General features: G+C 52.5%; 1 protein-coding gene across 2 annotated transcripts in view; it reads right to left on the bottom strand.

Moving 5' to 3' along the window:
* Window positions 1-18,595, bottom strand: part of hs1bp3 (HCLS1 binding protein 3) — a 189,303-nt gene that overhangs the window by 159,594 nt on the left and 11,114 nt on the right. For both annotated transcript variants that reach the window (XM_072498877.1, XM_072498876.1), the window contains exon 2: window positions 2,061-2,226. In XM_072498877.1, the coding sequence (XP_072354978.1) occupies window positions 2,061-2,226 (166 nt within the window). The remainder of the gene's footprint in view (window positions 1-2,060; window positions 2,227-18,595) is intronic.

The raw sequence follows: 18,595 nt of genomic DNA, 5'->3' as shown, positions 1-18,595 counted from the left end.
TGATCCTGAGCTCCATAGTCCTTTAAGCACGCTTAATAAATTGTAGCGCACAAAGACTCACGAGAGACGAATAGAGATGAAGTCGATGAGGCTTTATTAAGCGTGACTTGTTCCCCGCAGTTCAGTAACAGACTGGCCTGCGGGGGAGAACTCCTGGTTCTTATACTCCACCTTCAGGGCGGAGCTAGAGGTCAACAGCCAACCAGGACCCGGGATCTGTCAGCCAATGACATCACGGCTTCACAGTCCCACATGACCCCTAATGCATACTACCACACCTGCTAACATACTTATCTCCATGTTCGTAAACTGCACCCCTTGCTCGTCTCAGTTGGAGAACCGCCTTCCTGGTAGATAGTCGGTCAAAGCTCGCCTGTAGTTCCTTCCTCTTTTCCAGCTTTGCTGGGTCCCCATCCTCTGCATAACTCCTATCTACCTCCAACATCTCATCTATTACCCTCTGCCGCTCCAACCTCTCCTCTTTGACCTTTAATTGTTCTTAAGGCGGCGATGTGCTGCCTTCTTGAACCGTTGCAGTCTATGTGTTGTAAGGAAGAACGTTCCAGGATTTTGATCCAGTGACAGTGAAAGAGTGGTGATAAAGTTCCAAGTCAGGATAGTGTATGGCTTGGAGAGGAACCTGCAGCTGGTGGAGTTTCCATGCATCTATTGCCCTTGCTCTTCTAAATGAAAAAGGTTCCGGGTTTCGAAGGTGCTACTGAAAGAGGTTTCTTTGTTTAGATGTAGTACACACTGCTGCAACTGTTTTCCAGTGGTAGAGGAAGTGAACGTTTGGTGGATAGGGTGCCAATCAAGTAGGCAGCTTTGTCCTAGATGGCGTGAAACTTCTTGAGTGTTGTTGGGCTGCACTGATCCAGGCAAATGAAGAGTATTCCATAATACTCCTGAATTGTGCCTTGTAGATGGGTGAACAGGCTTTAGAGAGGATGGTGGGGAGTTACTCGCAACAGAATGCCCAGCTTCTGACCTGTTCTTGTAGCCACAGTATTTATATTGCTGGTCCAGTTAAGTTTCTGTCAAGGGTAACCCCCAGAATGATGATGGTGGTGGATTCAGCGATGTGAATGCTAATGAATGTCAAGGTCACACATTCTCTCTTGTTGGAGATGGTCATTGCCTAGCACGTATATGGCACAAATATTACTTGCCACATATCAGCCCAAGCCTGAAAACATCCACGTCTTTCTGCATATGGACACACACTTCTTCAGTGTCTGAGGAATCACGAATGGTGCTGAACACTGTGAAAGCATCAGCTAACATCCCCACTTCTGACCTTGGCAATTGTCAACAGGACCATAGGGAAGATTAGAATTTAAAGAAAAATAAACAGTTGATTGTGATCTGGAATGCCTTGCCTGAAAGAGTTATGGAAGCAGATGTAATAGTAACTTTACAAATAGCAATTCAAACACGTGTGTTTACAAAGCCTAATTAGCTTCCCTCGTCCGCCAGCTTGGCGATTTTGTATGGTATGATTTTATTTTAAACTCAACAGCCACAATGCACCTATCAGGGTGATTGAGAGGGGCGAATTACCCACTCCACGTCCAGAATAGATCAAAGCCTTTATTCACCCCTTCACTTTCACAGCAGGGCCAAAACCTCAGGTATCATACTGCAACCTGCCGACAAATACTTTAAAAAAAATATACACCTTTTAAAATTTCCTTATTTTAAAATCTTTAACCTTTTTCATCAATTTTAAAAATGATAAAGTAAATACTTAAGATAAAGAAAATGGTATCGCAATAACCAGCTTGTGACTTTATACACAAAGCATTGAAGTATAGCTCATGAGGAACAAACACTTCTTGTCAGATTCTATCTTCAGAACTCAGGTGAGTGAATCAATACAGTTTATTCAGGGGAACAGTAGACTGGTCAGATACGCATTTTCGAGCATCCTGGCAGGTTATCTTGAGCTCAACCATTTAAAACTAAATTTTTCTCAGAAACAGAATGGAACCCGTGTTTTCTTTACTTGACTGTTCGACAATTAGAATCAATTGCATTGTGGATTATTCTTCTTCACTTACCACAAACTGAACAACATCTTTGGCCTTGTGCTTGGCAGATTTGAAGGAGGCCAGTTGAGTGACGACAACAATCTGATATTCAACATGGCCTGTCATCAGCTTGCCATGGATTTCCTGGTACTCTGGGACTGACAAGTCTATTCCAGTGTGCACATTCTGGATTGTTCTACATTGAAAACAAAATTATAATAAACTATCAAAAGCAAATTAAGGAGTTAAAACAACTCGGGGAGATTGTGGCAGAGTGGGCTAGGCCAAGGCTAATGCTCTGGCCACAGGGGTTCAAATCTCACCACGGCAGCTGATGGAAATTAAATTCAGTTCATAAAATCTGGAATATGGGCAGGCTGGAGTTTCCCAAAGTAGAGGAGGGGCTGGTTCAAGGGGGGGGGGGGCGGCCCTATTTGGTTGAGGAAGGTGATGAAGAGTATGGGGGGGGGGGAGATGCACCAGACAGGTTCCCGCAAGAGTCCTACAAAACGTTTGGGGCGTTGGACCTGGGGCCATTGCTGGTGAGGCCGTATAATGAAGCAAGGGGGAACCCCCCCCCCCCAACCCCGCCCCTAACCCCACCCACCACCACCTTGTCGCAGGCTTCCACCTCCCAGATATTAAAGAAGGATATGGATCCAGATCAGTGCAAGTTGTACCACCTAATATCACTATTGAACGTGGATGCCAAGCTGTTGGTAAAGGTGCTGACCTCGCGAATCGAGGGAATTGTGAAGGGAGGCAGTTGTCGGCGTACATGAGGAGGCTGGCTGTTTAATGTAATCATGATGCCTTTGGGGGGGCAGGAGTTGGAGGTAGTGGTGGCAATGGACTCAGAGAAGGCATTTGATCGGGTGGAGTAGGCATATCTGCTGGAGGTGCTGGGGCGGTTTGGGTTCGGGCAGGGTTTTGGGAACTGGTTCCAGCTGCTATATAAGGCGCCGGTCGTGAGTGAGCGGACAAACCGAGTGAGTTTGGGGTACTACAGGCTGTGTCGTGGGACAAGGCAGGGGTGCCAACTCTCCCCATTGCTCTTCACCAGCGATAGAGCCGCTGGCAATGGCACTTAGAGCGTTGAGAGACAGGAGGGGGATTGTGAGCACAGGCTCACATTGTATGCAGATGACTTGTTGCTGTATATTTCAGACCAGTTGGGCATTATCGGAGGCATCATGGCAATCCTGGGGGAGTTTAGTCGGTTCTCGAGGTACAAGTTGAATATGGGGAAAAGCGAGATGTTCCCGATTGAGACTAGAGGGCAGGAAAGGAGGTTAGGAGAGTTGCCGTTTAGGGTGGCGGGGGCTAGTTTTAGACATTTGGGTATCCGGTGGCTCGGGGCTGGGCACAGCTGCTCAGGTTCAACCAGACTCGGTTGGTGGAGCAGATGAAAGTGGATTTGTTGTTTTTTGTTTTTTAAATATTTTTTATTCTCCTTTTTCACATTTTCTCCCAACTTTACACCCAACAATAATCAGTAATGAATGTAATGTCAATCCCCATATCAATAATAACAAACCCATCCTCCCACCAAACCCCAGACATTGGCCCGCATGTCAACATAAACAAATGACAAAAAGCAGTCAGGAATCACCCACAGTCACCATTAACACACGTCGCCCCCCTCCCCCCAACCCTCCCAGCCCCCAACCCCCCCCCTAATATTCAATGTGATCCAATTCTCGAAAGTGCATAATAAATACACCCATGAATTGTAGAACCCTTCCATCATTCCCCTCAGTTCAAATTTGACCTTTTCGAGCGTTAAGAATTCCAGCAGGTCCCCCCACCACGCCAGGGCACAGGGTGGAGAGGTTGATCTCCACCGTAACAGGATCCGCCTTCAGGCGATCAACATCTGCCTCCGCGCCCGTTTCCAACCCCGGCTGATCCGACACCCCGAATATGGCCTCCCGAGGGCCCGGGTCCAGTTTCACGTGCACCACTTTAGAGATTACCCTAAACACCTCCTCCCAGTAATTCTCCAGCTTTGGACAGGACCAAAACATATGAACGTGGTTTGCAGGGTCCCCCCCGCAACGTTCTCACACATCTTCGATCCCCTCAAAGAATCGACTCATCCTCGCCCTTGTAAGGTGTGCTCTATACACCACCTTCAGCTGTATCAGCCCCAACCTCACACACGAGGTGGAGGCGTTCACCCTCCAGAGCACCTCACACCAGAACCCCTGCTCCATACCCTCTCTCAACTCTTCCTCCCACTTTGCCTTGATCCCTTCTAGCGGTGCCTTCTCCTCCTCCAAAATAGCCCCATAAACCTCCGACACTACCCCCTTCTCCAGTCTCCCTGTCGCCAACACCTCTTCCTTTTTTTAAAAAAATATATTTTATTGAAATTTTTTTCCCAAACAACAATTTTTCCCCTCTTACAAAGCGAACGTAACAATACAGAAATTTTTAAATACACAAATAACAAAACCCCATTATCTTTTGAACTAAACTAAACCCCCCCCCCCCTCCCCCCTCCCCCTCCCCCCTCCCCCCTCCCCTCCCCCTCCCCCCTCCCCCCTCCCCTCCCCCCTGGGTTGCTGCTGCTGGTCATCTGTCTTCCCTCTAACGTTCCCCTAGGTAGTCGAGAAATGGCTGCCACCGCTTGGTGAACCCTTGAGCCGATCCTCTCAGGGCAAACTTGATCTGCTCCAGTTTAATGAACCCCGCCATATCATTTACCCAGGCCTCCAGTCCGGGGGGTTTCGCCTCCTTCCACATGAGTAGGATCCTGTGCCGGGCTACTAGGGACGCAAAGGCAACAACGTCGGCCTCTTTCGCCTCCTGCACTCCCGGCTCATCCGCAACTCCAAATAGAGGTAACCCCCAGCCTGGTTTGACCCGGGCCTTCACCACCTTCGAAATCACTCCCGTCACTCCCTTCCAATACCCTTCCAGTGCCGGGCACGCCCAAAACATATGTGCGTGGTTTGCCGGGCTCCCGCCACACCTCCCACATTTGTCCTCCATGCCAAAGAACCTGCTCAATCTTGCCCCCGTTATGTGTGCTCTATGTAGCACCTTAAATTGAATCAGGCTAAGCCTGGCGCATGAGGAAGAGGAATTTACCCTGCTTAGGGCATCAGCCCACATACCTTCCTCTATCTCCTCCCCTAGTTGTTCTTCCCACTTTCCTTTTAGTTCGCCCACCGACTCCTCCCCCTCTTCCCTCATCTCTCTATAAATCTCTGACACCTTGCCCTCTCTGACCCACACCCCTGAAAGCACTCTGTCCTGTATCCCCTGTGTCGGGAGCAACGGAAATTCCCTCACCTGTTGTCTAGTAAACGCCCTCACCTGCATATATCTCAAGAAATTTCCCCGGGGCAACTTATACTTTTCCTCCAATGCTCCCAAGCTCGCAAAAGTCCCATCTATGAATAAATCTCCCACCTTCCTAATTCCCAACTGGTACCAGCTCTGAAATCCTCCATCCATTCTTCCTGGGGCGAACCTATGGTTGTTCCTGATTGGGGACCCCACCAGGGCTCCCCGCACCCCTCTCTGTCGCCTCCACTGTCCCCAGATATTCACTGTTGCCGCCACCACCGGGTTCATGGTAAACATTTTAAGTGAGAACGGTAGCGGCGCCGTCACCAGCGCCTCTAAACTCGTCCCTTTACAGGACTTTCTCTCCAGTCTTTTCCACGCCGCTCCCTCACCCTCCATCATCCATTTACGTATCACTGCCACATTGGCGGCCCAATAGTAATCGCCCAAGTTCGGTAGTGCCAATCCTCCTCTGTCCCTACTACGCTGAAGGAACCCCCTCCTTACTCTCGGAACTTTCCCTGCCCACACGAAGCTCGTGATGCTCCTGTCTATTTTATTAAAAAAGGTCTTGGTGATTAGTATAGGGAGACATTGAAATACAAATAAGAACCTCGGGAGGACCATCATCTTAATTGCTTGCACCCTGCCCGCCAACGACAGAGGCTGCATGTCCCACCTCTTGGAGTCCTCCTCCAATTGTTCTACCAGCCGTGTCAGATTAAGTCTGTGCAAGGTTCCCCAGCTCCTAGCGATCTGAATCCCCAGGTATCGGAAGTTTCTTTCCACTTTCCTTAGAGGCAAGCCTTCTATCTCTCTACTCTGGTCCCCTGGATGTATCACAAATAATTCACTCTTCCCCATGTTTAGCCTATACCCCGAGAAATCCCCGAACCCCCTCAAAATTTGCATAACCTCTATCATCCCCCCCGCTGGGTCCGACACGTATAACAATAGGTCATCTGCGTATAACGAGACCCGGTGTTCTTCTCCCCCTCTAATCACCCCTCTCCATTTCCTGGAGTCTCTCAACGCCATGGCCAGAGGTTCAATTGCCAACGCGAACAACAATGGAGACAGCGGGCATCCCTGTCTTGTTCCCCTATATAGTCGGAAATACTCCGATCCATGTCGACCTGTAACTACACTTGCCGTTGGAGCCCCATAAAGAAGTCTAACCCAGCTAATAAACCCGTTCCCGAACCCAAACCTCCTTAACACTTCCCATAAATACTCCCACTCCACCCTATCAAATGCCTTCTCTGCATCCATTGCCGCCACTATCTCTGCCTCCCCTTCCACTGGGGGCATCATTATCACCCCTAGTAGTCGTCGCACGTTAACATTCAGTTGTCTCCCTTTTACGAACCCTGTCTGGTCTTCGTGCACTACCCCCGGGACACAGTCCTCTATCCTCGATGCCAGTACCTTTGCCAACAATTTGGCTTCCACGTTCAATAATGAAATAGGTCTATAGGACCCGCACTGCAACGGATCTTTATCCCTCTTCAAAATTAACAATATCGTCGCCTCCGACATCGTCGGGGGTAGAGTCCCCCCTTCCCTGGCCTCATTGAACGTCCTCACCATCAACGGGGCCAACAAGTCCACGTATTTTCTGTAATATTCCACCGGGAACCCGTCTGGCCCCGGGGCCTTCCCTGCTTGCATGCTTCCCAGTCCCTTAATAACCTCGTCCATCCCAATCGGTGCCCCCAGGCCTACCACCTCCTGCTCCTCCACTTTCGGGAACCTCAACTGGTCCAGGAACTGCCGCATCCCCTCCTCTCCCTCTGGGGGTTGAGACCTATACAGTTCCTCATAGAAGGTCTTGAACACCTAATTTATCTTTCCTGCCCTTCGCACCGTGTCTCCCCTTTCGTCTCGAATTCCTCCTCTCTCCCTCGCTGCTGCCCTCTTTCGCAATTGATGAGCCAACAGGCGACTAGCCTTTTCCCCATATTCATACCTCCTCCCCTGTGCTTTCCTCCACAGTACCTCCGCCTTTCTGGTGGTCAGAAGGTCAAACTCCGTCTGGAGTCGTCTCCTCTCCCTGTACAATTCCTCCTCCGGGGTCTCTGCAAATTCCCTATCCACCCTTAAAATCTCCCCCAGTAATCTTTCCCTTTCCTTGGCCTCTGTTTTCCTTTTGTGGGCCCCAATGGAGATCAGCTCTCCTCTGACCGCCGCTTTTAGCGCTTCCCATACCACTCCCACAGGGACCTCGCCGTCGTCATTGACCTCCAGGTATCTCTCAATACACCCCCGCACTCTTGCACACATTCCCTCATCTGCCATCAGTCCCACATCTAATCGCCAGAGTGTTCTCTGCTCCCTTTCCTCTCCTAATTCCAGGTCCACCCAATGTGGGGCATGGTCCGAAACCGCTATGGCTGAGTACTCAGCTTCTTCCACCCTGGAGATCAACGACCTTCCCAAAACAAAAAAATCTATCCAGGAGTACACTTTATGGACATGGGAGAAGAAGGAGAACTCCCTAGCCCTAGGTCTAAGAAATCGCCATGGATCCACTCCCCCCATTTGGTCCATAAACCCCTTAAGTACCTTGGCCGCTGCCGGCCTTCTTCCGGTCCTTGAGCTGGATCTATCTAGCCCCGGGTCCAGCACCATATTAAAGTCCCCTCCTAAAATCAAGTTTCCTACCTCCAGGTCCGGTATACGCCCCAGCATCCGTCTCATAAATCCCGCGTCGTCCCAGTTTGGGGCATACACATTAACCAACACGACCTCCATTCCCTCCAGCCTGCCACTCACCATTGCATATCTACCTCCGCTATCTGCTACGATGTTCTTTGCTTCAAATGCTACCCATTTCCCCACCAAAATGGCCACCCCTCTATTCTTTGCGTCCAGTCCTGAGTGGAACACCTGTCCCACCCATCCTTTCCTTAACCTAACTTGGTCCGCCACCTTTAGGTGCGTCTCTTGGAGCATAACCACATCTGCCCTTAGTCCTTTCAAATGCGCGAGCACTCGGGCCCTTTTTATCGGTTCGTTCAGGCCTCTCACGTTCCACGTGATCAGCCTCACTAGGGGGCTACCTGCCCCCCTCCCGTGTCGACTAGCCATTACCTTCTCTAGGCCAGTCCCATATCCCGCCTCCGCGCTCCCGCTCGCTCCCCCAGCGTCGCACACCATCCCCGCCCACCCACTCTTTAACCATTTCCTTTTGGATTTCCGCAGCAGCAACCTAGTTGTCCCCCCCCCCACGCTAGATCTCTTTCTAGCGTGATTGCTCCCCCCATATTACTTCCGTAAGTCAGCTGACTTCAACTGACCCCGGCTACTCCTGCTCACTCCTCGACCCCCCCCCCCCCCATGTGGGGAACTCCCATCCGCCTTGCGCCTGTCTTCCCGCCTTATTCTTTCTGGCGCGGGAACATCCCTTTACCTGACCCGCCTCTTATGGCGCAGCTCCCTTTCCCCTCCCCCTCCCCTTCCCCTTCCCCATTCTCCAACTATGTCCCGTCTTTCCCCCCTCACCGGCGCCCACATTTCCCGAATGTCTCCCCCCTTCCCGATTTATTTCTCAATTAACTTCAACCATAACATTAACAATAACATTTCCTGCAGCATCAGTCCCTCAGTTCCAATCCAATTTCTCCTCTTTGATAAAGGTCCATGCTTCCTCCGCCGTCTCGAAATAATGGTGTCTCTCCTGATACGTGACCCATAGTCTTGCCAGCTGCAGCATCCCGAACTTCACCTTCCTTTTATGCAACACCTCTTTGGCTCGGTTAAAGCTCGCCCTCCTTCTCGCCACCTCCGCACTCCAATCCTGGTACACCCGTACCACTGCATTCTCCCATCTGCTACTCCGCACCTTTTTAGCCCATCTCAGGACCTCTTCTCTATCCTTAAGGCGGTAAAATCGCACGATTATCGCCCTGGGTGGTTCTCCCGCTTTTGGTCTTCTCGCCGGAATCCGATTTGCCCACTCCACCTCCAAGGGGCCCGTAGGGGCCGCAGCACCCATCAGTGAGCTCAGCATCGTACTTGCATAAGCTCCACAGTCCACTCCTTCCACTCCCTCGGGGAGACCCAGTATCCGAAGGTTCTTCCTTCGCGCTCCGTTTTCTAGGGCCTCGATCCTTTCAGTACACTTTTTATGAAGTGCCTCGTGCGTCTGTGTCTTAACCGCCAGGCCCAGGATCTCGTCCTCAATATCTGTCACCTTCTACTCCACCACGCGGAGCTCTTGTCGCCTGGGTCTTTAGTGTCTCCTTGAGCCTTTCAATTGCCTGTAGCATCGGGGTCAGCACCTCCCTCTTCAGCAGCTCCACGCACCGTCTCACAATTTCATCCTGCTCAGGCCCCCATGTCATCTGCGCTTTCTCCGCCGCCATCTTGTACTTCTCTCTTTCTGACCCTTTGGTCGACGATTCCTCGCGCTGCAGCCGCCGCCGCCGGTTTTTTCCTCCTTCGTTGGGGGGGGGGGGGGGGGGGGGGGGGGGGGGACTCCCTTCTCACACACCCCACACCGGGTTGCATCGTCAAAAAATTCCCCGTTCGGGCTCTTAAAAGAGCCCGAAGGTCCGTCGGAGCTGGAGCCGCCGAAACGTGCGGCTAGCAAGGCATCACCGCAACCGGAAGTCCCCCAGCACCTCTTCCAGCAATGTGGAAGCCGGCTCTACTGGGAAGCTCCGTATCTCCTTTCTGGCAAAGTCTCGAACCTGCATGTATCTAAATATTTCCCCCTGCTCCAGCGCATACTTCGCTCCCAGCTCCTTCAATCCCGCAAAACGACCCTCAAGGAATAAATCTTTTAGTGTCTGAATTCCTTTCTCCTCCCATCTCCTAAAAATTTCCATCCCACTTCCCTGGTTCAAATTTATGGTTCCCCCGAATCGGCATTTCCCTTGACCATGCCCACAATGCGAAGTGCTGTTGAAACTGCCTCCAAATTCTCAACGAAGCTATTACTACTGGACTCCCCGAGTACCCCCCCTGGGCCGTTGGGAGCGACGCTGTCACTAGCACTTTCAATCCTGACCCCCTACCCAGACTCTCCTCCATTGTGACCCATTGGGAGTCAACCCTCTGACCCAGCTCCGTACTTTCTCCACATTCACCGCCTAGTAATAATACATCAGGTTCGGAAGACCCAAACCCCCTGCCTGCCTTCCGCTCTGCAGTAGCATCTTTTTAATTCTGGCCACCTTCACTCCCCTTATGAACAACGTAATCCTTCCCTCAATCTCTCTGAAAAAAGCCTTTGGCAGGAAAATCGGCAGGCATTGTAAAGTAAGCAGGAATCGCAGCAGCACATTCATTTTAACCACCGTACCCGACCCGCCAGTGACAGAGGGAGACCATCCCACCTTGCCAGATCAGCTTTCACTCTCCCCACCAAACTAGAAATGTTGTACCTAAGGAGCGCCCCCCCCAATCTCGGGCAACCTGCACCCCCAGGTATCTAAAGTGAGTCCCTGCCCTACAGAATGGCAGCCCCCCCACCCCCGGCCGAGACACCACAAAATATTCACTCGTGTAGATTCAATTTGTACCCTGAGAAAGACCCGAAGCAGCTCCAATATTCCCCCTATTGACACCCTTGGTTCCGCCACGTATGACAACAAGTCAGTCATCGGCATACAAGGACACTCTTTGCTCTAACCTCCCCCACAGTATCCCTTTCCATACCCCCAAACTTCTTAATGCGATGGCCAACGGCTCAATCGTGAGTGCAAACAGTAGGGGAGACATAGGACATCCCTGCCTAGTCCCACGGTGGAGAGGTAGGTATTCTGAGCTGTTGTTGTTTGTGCGGACGCTGGCCCTCGGCTGTACCCTGCTTTACCCAGTCCACAAATCTGGGTCCAATTCCAAACTGCTCTAGAACTGCCATCAAGTACCCCCATTCTACCCGGTCAAACGCTGTCTCGCTGTCCAATGCCACAACCACCTCTGTTTCCTTCCCCTCCGCCGGTACTAGAACCACATTCAATACCCTCCTCATGTTCAAAAAGAGCTGCCTCCCTCTCACAAACCCAGTCTGATCTTCACCTATCACCTTCAAGGAGGCACTCCTCCAGCCTACCTGCCAGTACCTTCGCCAATATCTTTGTGTCCACGTTTAAAAGTTATATGGGCCTATACGACCCACACTCCGTCGGATCTTTATCTTTCTTAAGTAAGAGGGAAATTGATGCCTGCCCCAAAGTTTGTGGTAACACCCCCTTCCCTATCGCCTTCTTAAACATCCCCACCATCAGCGGTACCGGCTTATTTTTGAATTTTTTATAATATTCCACCGGAAACCCATCCGGCCCTGCCACCTTCCCCGACTGCATCCTCCCAATCGCGTCTTTTATCTCCTGCTCCACTATCACTCCTTCCAATATAGCCCTGTCCCCCTCCCCTAACCTCAAGTACTCCAACCCATCGAGAAATTCCTGCATCTCCCAGTCTCCCCAAGGTGGCTCTGACCTGTACAATCTCTCATAGAATTCCTTAAAGACCTTGTTAATCTGATCTGGAGCTACCACCAACATACCTGCCCTGTCACACACCTGGACAATTTCCCTTGCCGCCGCCTCCCTATGGAGCTGACCCGCCAACATACGGCCCACCTTTTTTCCATGCTCGTAAACTGCCCCCTTGGTCGTCTCAATTGCCGTACCGCTGTCCTGGTATATAGTCGGTCAAAGCTCGCCTGGAGTTCCTTCCTCTTTTCCAACTGCGCTGGGTCCTTACCTTCTGCATACCTCCAGTCTACCTCCAGCATCTCATCTATTACCCTCAGTAGTTCCAACCTCTCCTCTTTGTCTAGCCTAGCCTTGAACGAGATCACATCACCCCTCACCCACCACCTTTAAAGCCTCCCAGACAACCGCCTTTGACACCTCTCCAGTGCAGATAAAACCTACATATTCCTCGATTACTTTTTCAATTTTGTCATAAAACCCTCGGACCCCAACAGTCCCGCATCTAACTGCCACCCTGGTCTCTGTACCATCCCCTTCTTCAGTACCATATCCACCAAATGTGGAACATGATCTGTGTGATAGTCACCACTATTTGTATTAAATGTATTACGGCACTGCCCGTATAATAGAGCTACATGGGTAAATCCCTGCCTGCTGGCTCCGCCCAGTAGGCGGGGTATAAATGTGTGTGCTCGCCGGTGTTGCAGCCATTCTGGTTCCAGCTACAGGAGGCACAACATCTTTGCTCAATAAAGCCTCGATTATTCCACTACTCTCGTCTTTGTGGTAATTGATAGTGCATCAATGTATTGAGCAAAGATTTTTTTAAACGATGGATCTCCGTATCAAGCCTCATCGCCTGCAGCTGAGCCCTCAAGCAGCCAACGTCTTTGACCACTGGCTAGCCTGCTTCGAAAGCTACCTCCGAACATCAGCTAAACAACCCTCGGACTTGCAGAAGCGCCAAGTCCTCTATTCACGGGTGAGCCCTGACATTTTTCCTCTCATCCGGGATGTGCCTACTTACTCCGAAGCGATGGAGCTCCTGAAGGGACACTACGTTCGACCAGTCAATCAAGTGTACGCCAGGCACCTCCTGGCCATGAGACAGCAACTCCCCGGGTAGTCCCTGAACGATTTCTGGCGTGCCCTGCACATCCTAGGTAGGAACTGTGACTGCCAGGCAGTTTCGGCAGTACAGCACACCGAATGTTTAATTCGAGACGCTTACGTTACGGGCATGAAGTCGGCGTACGTCCGCCAGCGGCTACTGGAAGGGGGTACGCTTGATCTTGCGGGAACTAGGCAGCTCGCTAATTCGTTAGAAGTGGCCTCCCATAACATCCAGTCCTACGTCCCAGCACGCGCGGCACCCTCGTGGGCCCCACCAGCTGCCGACTCCAGCCCACTGCAAGCCTGCGCCGCGCGGCATCCAGCCAACTCTGTGCCCCCCCAGTGCGATTTTTGCGGGCAAAACAAACAACCCAGGCAGCACTGCCCGGCACGGAGAGCGACCTGCAACGGCTGTGGGAAGAAGGGACACTTTGTTTCTGTTTGCCAGGCCCGGTCGGTCGCCGCGGTTTCCAGGCCCAGCATTCCTACACCCCCCACGTGCGACCCACGTGCGCTGCCATTTTCCCCTTCGCAAGCCACGTGCGGCCCGTGGGTGCCGCCATCTTGGATGACACCCGCTGTGGGCGTGGCCATCTTCGGCGCCATTTTGGACGTCATTTCAGGACTCCTGCTCATCTGGCCGTTCATCGCCTGCTGCTACCTCCACCACCGCTGACCAGCCCAGGACCTCCCAGCATCTGCCGCAGCTCGCCTCTAACACCCTAGATCAGTCCCGGCCCCGCAGCCACGACGACGACGGTGAAGATCGATGGGCACGAGCCGACCTGCCTTTTTGACTCCGGGTGCACAGAGAGCTTCATCCACCCCACTACGGTAAGGCGCTGCTCCCTCCCGGTACACCCCGTCACCCAGAAAATCTCCCTGGCCTCCGGATCCCATTCTGTGGAAATCCGGGGGTACTGCATCGCGACCCTCACCGTCCAGGGCGTAGAATTCAGCAACTTCCGGCTCTACATCCTCCCCCACCTCTGTGCTCCCCTGTTACTCGGCCTAGACTTTCAGTGCCATCTCCAAAGCCTAACCTTAAAATTCGGCGGACCACTACCCCCCCCACACACACACCCCATCCCCTCCCCCCCCCCCCCCCCCCCCCCTACCCCCTCACCGTCTGCGGCCTCACGATCCTCAAGGTCGATCCACCTTCCCTGTTTGCGAACCTCACCCCGGATTGCAAACCCATCACCACTAGGAGCAGACAGTACAGTGCCCAGGACAGGACCTTCATCAGGTCAGAGGTCCAACGGCTTCTGCGGGAAGGGGTCATTGAGGCCAGCAACAGCCCCTGGAGAACCCAAGTGGCAGTAGTAAAGACCGGGGAGAAGCACAGGATGGTCATTGACTACAGTCAGACCATCAATCGGTACACGCAGCTCGACGCATTCCCACGCATATCTGACATCGTCAATCAGATTGCGCAGTATCGAGTCTTTTCCACAGTGGACCAGAAGTCCACCTACCACCAGCTCCCCATCCGCCCGGACCACAGTGGACCTGAAATCCGCCTACCACCATCTCCCCATCCGCCCGGAGGACCGCCAATACACTGCGTTCGAAGCAGATGGCCGCATCTATCACTTCCTTAGGGTTCCTTTCGGCGTCACTAATTGGGTCTCGGTCTTCCAGCGAGAGATGGACCGAATGGTTGACCGGTACGGACTGCGGGCCACCTTCCCGTACCTAGATTAGCCACGATCAGCAGGACCACGACGCAAACCTCCAAAAATTCCTCCAGACCGCCAAACTCCTTCATCTCACATACCATAAGGAGAAAGGAGTGTTCCGCACCAACCGCTGAGCCATCCTTGGCTACGCCTCAACCAGGCGGGCAGGCCCGTGGCCTTCTTTTCCCACACCCTCCATGCCTCCGAAATTCATGATGTGGTGACTGGGGTGAGCACAGTAAGAAGTCTTACAACACCAGGTTAAAGTCCAACAGGTTTGTTTCAAACACTAGCTTTCGGAGCACTGCTCCTTCCTCAGGTGAATGAAGAGGTATGTTCCAGAAACATATATATAGACAAAGTCAAAGATGCCAGACAATGCTTAGAATGAGAGCATTTGCAGTTAATTAAGTGTTTACATATCCAGAAATAGGGGTAACCCCAGGTTAAAGGGGTGTGAATTGTCTCAAGCCAGGACAGTTGGCAGGATTTCGCAAGGCCAGGCGGTGGGGTGTTAATGTAATGCGACATGAATCCCAGGTCCCGGTTGAGGCCACACTCATGTGTGCGGAACTTGGCTATAAGTTTCTGCTCGGCGATTCTGCGTTGTCGTGCATCCTGAAGGCCGCCTTGGAGAACGCTTACCTGGAGATCAGAGGCTGAATGCCCTTGACCGCTGAAGTGTTCCCCAACTGGAAGGGAACATTCCTGCCTGGTGATTGTTGCGCGATGTCCGTTCATTCGTTGTCGCAGCGTCTACATGGTCTCGCCAATGTACCACGCTTCGGGACATCCTTTCCTGCAGTGTATGAGGTAGACAACGTTGGCCAAGTCGCATGAGTATGTACCGCGTACCTGGTGGGTAGTGTCCTCATGTGTAATGGTGGTATCCATGTCGATGATCTGGCACGTCTTGCAGAGATTGCCATGGCAGGGTTGTGTGGTGTCATGGTCACTGTTCTGAAGGCAGGGCAGTTTGCTGCAAACAATGCACTCCTCTGTCGAAAAGGAGGCCCAAGCCATTGTGGAAGCTGTGCGGCATTGGAGGCATTACCTGGCCGGCAGGAGGTTCACTCTCCTCACTGACCAACGGTTGGTTGCCTTTATGTTTAATAATACACAGTGGGGCAAGATCAAAAATGACAAGATCTTGAGGTGGAGGATCGAGCTCTCCACCTATAACTATGAGATCTTGTATCGCCCGGGGAAGCTCAATGAGCCCCCTGACGCCCTATCCCGTGGTACATGTGCCAGCGCACAAGTGGGCCAACTCCGGGCTCGCCACTATGACCTCTGCCACCCGGCAGTCACCCGGTTCTGCCATTTCATCAAGGCACGCAACCTGCCCTACTCCATTGAGGAGGTCAGGACCGTCACCAGAAACTGCCAGTTCTGCGCAGAGTGCAAGCCACACTTCTAGCGGCCAGATCGAGCGCACCTGGTGAAGGCCTCCTGCCCCGTTGAACGCCTCAGCATGGACTTCAAAGGGCCCCTCCCCTCCACCGACCGCAACACGTGTTTTCTGAACGTGATTGAGGAGTACTCCCGGTTCCCTTTCGCCCTCCCATGCCCCAATATGACTTCTGCCACGGTCATTAAAGCCATCCACAGCATCTTCACTCTGTTGGGTTTCCCCACCTACATCCACAGCGCTCGGGGATCCTCTTTTATGAGCGATAAGCTGCGTCATTTCCTGCTCGACAAGGACATTGCCTCGAGCAGGATGACCAGATACAACCCCCGGGGAAACGGGCAGGTGGAGAGGGAGAACAGGACGGACTGGAAGGCTGTCCTGCTGGCCCTGCAGTCTAAAAATCTCCCAGTCTCCCGCTGGCAGGAGGTCCTCCCCGACGCGCTTCACTTCATCCGATCGCTCCTCTGCACAGGTGTTTGCCTTCCCAAGGAAATCCACCTCCGTGGTCTCGCTCCCAACATGGCTGACAGTTCCTGGACCCGTCCTCCTTCGGAAGCATGTGCGGACCCATAAGTCCGACCCCTTGGTCGAAAAATCCACCTCCTACTTGCGAACCCGCAGTACGCCTACCTGGAACACCCTGACGGGCGCCAGAACACAGTCTCCCTCTGGGACCTGGCACCCACTGGATCCCCACCCACTACCCCGGACCTGAAACAGCCCCCCCCTCCCCCCGGACCCAGTTGCCTCAGTCACCCCTGCACCACTCACCCTCCCTGCAGCGAACCTCACCGCAGCCCCTGCCCCAGTAGGATCCGTCCTCCCACTGGTTCCACTCAGGGGTGACGAAGATGAGGACAACACGCTCCCGGAGTTGCAGGTGACCAAGTCGACGCCCACATCACCACCAGGACTGAGGCGATCCAGAAGAGGGTCAAGGCCCCCGACACCGCCATCTCCTTCCTCAACACCTCCATGTGCCTCGCAAACTGCTTCTCCAGCTCCACAGCCATCACCTCTGTCATCCTTTCCACTGTAACGCAGTCTGGCATCTGCCATCTTGTTAGCACTTTTACTGGTCCTCTCCCTTGGCAGCGAGCCTGCGTTTCCTCCCTTCTTCACAGCTGTTTTTGGCATCCCTTAACCACTTAATATTTTTCTTCTTCTTTCTTCAATCTCGAGATAAACATTAAAATAATAAAATAAATTTTAAAAAATTAAAAACTGAAAAATTAAATTTAAACAAAAATTTTTATAACTAAAAAAATAACTTTTTTAATAAAAAAAATGTTTTTCCAAGATCAAAGCTCAAAATATCTCTTCTTCTGGGACCAGACTTCAAACATCCCAAACATGCATTTTCAGCAGGGGGCTACCCGGTGCTTGCTTCGGGCCCGATGCCCCTGCTCCTCCGGTCACGGGGGTCCCCACTGGCCCAACCTGGCACTCGTCCCTCAGGCCCCAACGGCCATAGAAATCCCGACCGGCGAAACCACGGGGAAACCCCCGGAAAACGCCAAAATGCCACGGACCGGCGGGAGCCCCTCTCCAGCGTGACGGCTCCGCTCGCACGCGCCACCGATGAAAATGGATTTTAAGAGGTGGGATGTTCTGCCACGGTCACTGGCAGGGTGGGTGCAGACAGCAAAGATGACAATGCTGCAAAGGTTTCTGCTCATGTTCCAGAACCTCACAAGGTCAATGCACTGATCTCTGGATTTACGTAGGTTAGGAGGGCTTTCCTGGAGAGGGGGAGGGGCTCCCGAATATGATAAATTATTACCCGGCAACGAATATCGCTATGGTTAGGAAATGGGCCTTGGGGGAAGGGGACGGGTGGAGGCGGCATAGTTTAGGCGAACATGTTTAAGGGCTTTGCTGTCGGTGCCTCTACCGTTCTCGCCGGCCAGATACTCTCTCCAGTCCAGTGGTCGTGTCGACCCCAATGCTGTGGGGGTAGTAGAGGTAGCATTTGGGGCTGGAGGGCGCTTTGGTGTAGACACCGATCTGCGATAACTATAGGTTTGCACCAGCGGGGCGAGACGCGAGTTTTCAGGGGTGGCGGCAGGCAGGGATTGAGCGTTTTGCCGATCTGTTTATCGAGGGCAAATTTTCGAAGTTGGAGGACCCGGAGGAAGAGCACGAGTTGCCCGCGGGAATGGCTTTAGGTACCTGCAGGTTTGAGACTTTGAAGGGAGAGAGGTGCAGTCCTTTCCTGGGCTGTCACCCCTGGGGTTTCAGGACAAGGTGCTTCGAGGGATGTAATAGCGGAAGGGAAGGTATCAGATTCTATAAGAAGTTGATGAATGGGAGGGAGCCCTGGTGGGAGACATTAAGTGCAAGTAGTAGGAGGAGCTGGAAGGGGACAGGAGGACTGAGACATGGACAAGAGGCCTTGCGGAGGGTGATCGCGGCCTCGTCGCCTTAGCCAGAGGCTAAGCCTCATCCATTCAAAGTGGTACATAGAGTGCATATGACGATGGCCAGGATGAGCAGGTTCTTTGAGGGGGTGGAGGACAGGTGTGGGTGGTGCACGGAGGGGCCCGCGAATCATGTCCACATGTTCTGATCATGTCCAAAATTGAGGGGTTTCTGGCAGGGGTTCTCGGA

This window comes from Scyliorhinus torazame, chromosome 4, assembly GCF_047496885.1.
Source record: "Scyliorhinus torazame isolate Kashiwa2021f chromosome 4, sScyTor2.1, whole genome shotgun sequence".
NCBI classification, from domain to species: domain Eukaryota; kingdom Metazoa; phylum Chordata; class Chondrichthyes; order Carcharhiniformes; family Scyliorhinidae; genus Scyliorhinus; species Scyliorhinus torazame.
Note: the sequence above shows the minus strand (reverse complement) of the source record. Positions and strands in the feature narration are given on the sequence as shown.